Genomic DNA, 6,583 nt, shown 5'->3' with positions numbered 1-6,583 from the left:
TATCCAACCACTCTAGCTCACAGTTATAAAAGCATAAGCATGCCTCGGAGCCATAAATACATAAGCATCCCCAAAACATAGGAGTATACATAACTTTGCAGTGTCTCATACCATGTACTGGCATACATGTCCAGCCAAGAATGGTAAGTGGCAAATAAACTTGTAAGAATCAAGCTCCAATAAAAGCCCAAATATCTATGTAAAAGCATCTAGGTAAGAGGCTCTGTAAAATACATAGCAGCAGACCATGTGTATACACTGGTGGCCATAAAGATCAACTGCTCCTTGACATACATGGGCAATAGCAGTCCAAATAGCATAGATTTCATACAACAAAGGAGCAGGACGGCCATAACTGTAAATCCCAAGCACTATCCAAGTCCACTGATCAGTAAGTATCCTGCATATCAAATGAAAATGAGCAATCACAGCTCAATAGACAACTGCCAAAACAAGGGAGCAGTTCACTGCTCAATACCTGTAAGTGCATCCAAGTAATAGTCAAGATCCATAATCAGAGCATCAAATACCATATAGCATCCAAGGGCGTAACAAAAAAAGCCAAGTCATAACGAAAAAATCCAAGTCAATGTCCAACTACTGAATACTCAAATGAATGTCGAGACGAGCTCAAACAACTGCCATCCACAGCCAAAGCATAAAGCATTCACCAAGACATCATAACCCATACTGGGTAGCCTAGGCATAAACCATGTCATAGATGAAATGCCAACTACAAAGAAGTGAGAGTCAAACCCAAATCGAGCTCTAATATCAGCTCAAAATCATATTGGAGCATAAAAAAGACATGTGGCATAGTCCAAATACATCATGACATCATACCGAGTAGCCGGGAGCATCCCATGACCAATAGGCATAACCCAACTATAGTATAAATAGGTTCATCCCTAAAGTTTCCAGCAACATATAATCACTGTAAACTGAGCAAATCAGTGCTCAATCCAAGGTCAAATCCATAGGCAAACCATAGGCATACATTCTCGTATGTATAGGCACCAACCGGGCATAATCGGGCATCAAATGCCAAGACCTATAAGCATAAAATTGAAGTAACAGGTGACTGTCCTATTTTGGACAGATCTAGGACTGTTCAAAATAGTCAATGGCTGAGCCAAATCAGCTCCAAATGCATCTCACATAAAAGGCATAACATTCACAAGTGATCCTGTGTCAATAGAAATCAGTAGTAGAAGCATCACATAAGCCATAGGTATATAAATACATACTGTCTCAGGTGTAAAATCTGTTGCAAAATATTTTGTTATCAGAATTTGATAAATCTGACATCACCATCGCATCCAGAGCATGCAAAAATCCCAAGTTAGACTCTTGCCTTTCCTGAATCGGGTTCCGAATGCCCGAGATATGACAAAAAGAGTAATTTTTGAGCCATTTTTACAAACAGGCACAAATAAAAAATGAGCATGCTGTTGTACTTGAGGGGCCAAATTAAGGTGGGTAGGGGATAAGCAAGAGCCCAATGAAGGCCTACAATAGGCCTACACAAGCCTAGGACAAGTCCAAGCAAGAGGTGAAGAGAATAAGCTTCAATGATGGAAGCTATGGCTGCCTCTTCATGAAATCATGTTGTTCATGTCAAAGAATGGCTGAGAACTGAGTGAGAAGCAAGCTCTCATACCTCGTGTAAATGCCAGGAAGAGCTTGCGAAGGAGTGGCTCTGATACCAGTTGAAAGGGATGCAAGAGACGCGGGAGAGAAAAGCACACACAATGCAGGTGATGTCAACAATGTTATGACAACCTTATTGCACTTTCATATATATATGAATAAAAAATATGGGCGGCCACTGTACACGAGCAGGCCCAAGGGCCTTTTACCCCAACAGATACGACAAACCCTAAACATGTCATCACCTTTGGAATACATCCCCTCAAGAATTCCCACTCCTCGGTTGAGACCTCCACCCCTTCGCGAGACGCTGCAGTCAAAGCTCCATGCAACCATCGCATTGACATAAACTGCAGCATCTCCTCCATGCCCTTGGGATATCGAATCAGTTGATTGTGCGTACTACATCGAAATTCAGATCGTTCTTCCTCTCGATATTGTCTAGCTTGCTAGTACCTAGCGAGCCACATCTCCATAGAGGCACTGTGCAACATACAAAAACGATTTACTTTCTCCTCCATTGTAGCATCCATTCTTTTTTCTACCCCATTTCCAACCACCACATCTCCAGTCAGTCTATCATCGTTCTTTAGCAACAACCATAGCATACTGTTGTCTAAATCCACCGTTGGTAGCCATTGTGAAATATGCACTAACGCCTCAAACACCATTCAACCTTCAGCCATGCTACCTTCTAGCCGAGCTCGTTGTCACACAAAGCCTTTCATGGTTTTCATGAAGCGCTCCAAGAAGAACATCCATCGCATATGGACCACGGGGGATTCACTAGTAGTAATAAGAAGACGTCGCCTGCATACAAGAAATATATGAAAATACCCCTTATCTATCCCCTATTTATGGAACCTTACCTTATAAAATGTACCTTCCTTCCCTTAAATAACCTCCCTCCCTTACACTCACGTGGTATCATACGGTAAACCCTAGTGGACCTCCCAGGGTATGGACGGTCCCATAACCTCCACTTCATCTACAAGATGCACAAGAATGTGGATTTGTATCGTGAGCATACTAATAGGTAGGTATTTCTCAAAGAGACACACTATCTCCACTGCTCCTTGCCTTATAGATTCAATAAAGGACATCTTAATCTCCTTCTGTGAGATCCATTGCGCTAAAGTTGACAACCTATAAATTGCCCCGCATATTTTTGGAGTAAGGCATCCTGCGATCACGATCGGGAGTACAAACTGCCACAAACGAGGAAGCATTATGAACAACGACTACACTCCAAATAGCAAAATACACAGGCCACTTACAATCCATTCGTAGTACAAATCTGATATATCTTATGCCAATTATGGAATTTTAGCCCTGATAATTGGTCATCTTTAGAAAATGCGAACCTGAGAGAACGCATCATACCCATCGAAGTGCGGCTAGACTTGACTATTTGCTTCACAATGCGATCTTCTTTAGTGGACAAAACCCAAGGAGCGCGAGGTAGCTACAAGCAATCATTAGCACTCGACTACGGCCAAAGCACCTCCATCTTGCCTACGTCCTTCAAATCCATTCGTGCCCCTATAGTGTCTTTCTTTCCTGTGATATGGTCTCATAGTAAGCTGCCCACATTCTTGAAAATATGCATGGGATTCAACAAGGGGTTGATCTGTAAGTGGGTCCAATATGGCAACTCGTAGAAAACTGAGAACCGTCACATTTCGTTTGGATGTGACTCCGTGTGGACCATTTTCAGCTTGTAAAAGCTTTGGGCATTCATACGTGCTAGAGATCGTCTAAGAAAACCTTCCCTGAGTTCATGACCCTCTAGCAAGAAAGCGGCGTGTCCTTGATATACCATCTTCTTCATGGTTCGTGACCTTTGGGAGTCTAACTGTGGCCCGCACAATGGACATGCATGATAACCTGAGGTAACCAGACCTGTCCCAACACCTCTATCCAGTGAATACAAACTTGAATGAGCTGTGATATATATTACCAATGAGAATGAAATCCTACTTACCTGAGCACTCTCCGAATCCCAAAAAATCATGCATGGTCCACATGAGAATGGCTCAAATATTGGCGGACACGCTTACTCATATCTTGCACAGTGACCCCCTCCTCCCACAAAATCTTAAGCTCATCAACTAATGGACGAAGATACACGTCCATATTTTTTACCTTGTAGCCGCCGGGAATGAGCAAGCTAAGGATAAGATGTCCTTTCTTTGTAGAAATCCATGGAGGGATATTGTAGTTGACAAGAACTATAGGCCACACACTGTAAGAAGTTGAGTGTAGACCGAATGGGTTCATGCCATCCATAGTAGGACCGAGCTAAAGATTCCTTGGCTCTCGAGCAAAGCCTGGGAAGATAGAGTCAATGTGGCTCCATGCACGTGAATTCGTTGATATTCGTTGAACTCCATCTGTGGACCTATTCTGTGCATGCCATGTTGTCAAGCTCACCATGTTAGACATACAAAACATGTGGTTTATGAGGGGGATAAGCGAAAAGTGTCTAAGTACTTTTTGAGGGATGGTTTACCCTTGCATGTCTTGTCGATACCTATGAGCACCACACTTTGGACATGTCTCCATAGTCTCGTATTCTCCTCGAAACAGTATGCAATCGTTGATACATGCATGGATGTTATTGTAGTCCATGACAAGCTTTCGTAAAATATGTCGTGCATCATCACGAGACTCAGGCATTGTATTTGCAAGTAGTAATATATGATAATTCAAAAACTTGAAAAAAAATCATATAACACCTTGAAAAAGTACAAATGTTTTTTATGATAGTGCCAAAAAGAAATCAATGAAGCGTATGTACAAGGTACCTGAACAACTCGGTCACACTCGCATCGCTCCACCTGTATTTTACTTGCACACTTAAGAGTGCAAGCAGTGTCTTCAGACGAGATACTCGGTATCCATCATATAATGGCATGGATGGTTCCTCTCTAAGAGAATCAGAAGTCTCGATATCCATGGGCATCAATGCATTGATCATTGCCTCCATCTCAGGCTCCAAGATTGTAAGTAAGTCTGGAAGGCTGCATGTCTCCTCTGGTATTGACGGTATAGATTGGGTAGTACCTTCTAAGTGGTGGATTGGCTCAAGCACTCCATCCATCGCACACCCACAAACTCTTCTAACTGGCCGCAAAGTGTGCACTCCTCCTTGGGATGAGACGTCACCTCCTTGGATAGAGAATTTGCCAGCTACACCCAATGTTTTTGTATATGGTATTCAATTAGCTTGCAAATACAATGCATGATTAATATACACTTTTCTTACCGTTTGCTCAAACTCTGAGATCGTCTTATCAATGATCTTATATTGAAACTCGCCGAAGCGTCGTACGTGTTCTATAGACAATTGGCATTTTCGTCTAATTGCTAGCTTACATTGAGAGCAAGGACATGGAACATGGTGTTTAAGATACACCTCGTGATCTTGAACATCATGACCTTCATCGTTTTCCATTTGGTCTACGTTACGACAAACAATTTGTTCTTGTTATCATTCTTTTTTTCTTTCTTAAATTGTTTGAGAATGGATTTTTTCTCTTGTAACTCAACAAAATTAACTCCATCCACCCACAAATTAATGTATGTCGGAGTGTTTCCTATCCTATGGCATTTTTTCGGATGAGTACCATCGCTATTTGCATCGCATAGCGACACTGCTAATTTACATCGGAAACCGCTGTCGCTATACGCCTGTATCCTTGTAGTGTTGTAGATATTAGTAGAGCATTTTATTTTATTTCATCTCTCTCTCTCTCTCTCTCATTTTCTCCTCCCCACATACTCCTCTTCCCTCCATATCTACCTCTAGTACACTCGTCTTCCTCAAATTGAGTTGGAAGACTAAGGTAGCACCGAGTTGCATACACTTGATAGAGATGACAACCTCCTTGCAACTCATCATGCCTTGATCATATAGTATCTAGATCGAGAACAAATCCTTCCTTCTATGTGCATGTGTGTGTGTGTGTGTGTGTGTGTGTGTGTGTGTGATACACATAGACACAAACACTCATATGCCCCCCATCTATGTTGTATGGCTCATATTATACAAGAGCTTTTGTACTCGAGGTTGTGCTTCTGGCTATGGCACTATGTCGTGTCAATTACTACTACGTACATATTCCTTACTTTGTACTCGAGAAGGGCCGCCATACTAAGCGGGTCGACTCCGGAGCCCCTGCCTACCTTGTCACCGTCCTCGAGTACCTCGCGGCCAAGGCAAACCACAGACAAAACAATGCTTTGCAAATGGGATATTCTCCATTGTTACGATTCGGGTTTCTGTATTTGAAGGTCTCGGAGCTGATCGCCGGTAATGAAACCCGCGACAACCATAAGAGCTGCATCATCCCTCGCCACGTCCAGCTCGCCATGCACAATGACGAGGAGCTCGGGAAGCTCCTGTGCGAGGTGAAGATTGCATATGGTGGAGTCCTCCCCAACATCCGCGTGCTCTTCATGTGGTGCTTCTGCTCAAAACTCCGCTAAAAAGGCCGAGAAGGCACCCAAGACTGAGAAGCCCCCCAAGAAGGCCTAGTTCATGTGCGGTCCTCTTAATGTGTCTGCCCATATTTCTTATCTTTTGTATTGGCCAGATAATTCAACAAGAGCTTGCCTAGTATAGGGGCTTTAAAGTTGTGGTGGTTGGTAGTGCTAATCTGAGACTTATTGCAACGGCTCGCTCACCTACATCTAATGCCAATGCGGTGATGACCTCGACATTAGGACTCGTATTTGTAGCATCGACAGCCATACTCGTGCGCTCTTGATCATGACAAGGAGAGTGGCGATGGACTTGCTGATCATGGTGACCACAAAGGATTTTAGACACTGAAACTAGATGGTAAATAGACTTGTATCTAGCAAATGCAGAAATTTTTCTAGTTGGTAATTAGGGTTTTTAAAATTGGAACTAGATTTTTAATTTTAC

The 6,583-nt window shown here is 42.7% G+C and overlaps 1 protein-coding gene across 1 annotated transcript; it reads left to right on the top strand.

Annotated features, from left to right (window-relative positions):
* Positions 1 to 5,736: 5,736 nt before the first annotated feature.
* Positions 5,737 to 6,141, top strand: LOC148013606 (histone H2A-like). Its single transcript, XM_087667910.1, has 2 exons — positions 5,737 to 5,871; positions 5,947 to 6,141. Exons 1-2 carry the CDS (start codon positions 5,737 to 5,739, stop codon positions 6,139 to 6,141), a joined length of 330 nt encoding a protein of 109 aa, XP_087524036.1.
* The last annotated feature ends 442 nt before the right edge of the window (positions 6,142 to 6,583 follow it).

Source organism: Lygodium microphyllum, chromosome 26 (genome assembly GCF_053477565.2).
Source record: "Lygodium microphyllum isolate KBCC chromosome 26, Lygodium_microphyllum_v1.1.10, whole genome shotgun sequence".
NCBI lineage: Eukaryota > Viridiplantae > Streptophyta > Polypodiopsida > Schizaeales > Lygodiaceae > Lygodium > Lygodium microphyllum.
Note: the sequence above shows the minus strand (reverse complement) of the source record. Positions and strands in the feature narration are given on the sequence as shown.

Bases quoted from the DNA above. Each gene is read 5' to 3' on its own strand.
- LOC148013606 (XM_087667910.1), top strand. From the start codon at position 5,737: ATGGCACTATGTCGTGTCAATTACTACTACGTACATATTCCTTACTTT. The intron at 5,872-5,946 runs GCAAACCACAGA...CTGTATTTGAAG, and splicing joins TCGAGTACCTCGCGGCCAAG to GTCTCGGAGCTGATCGCCGG.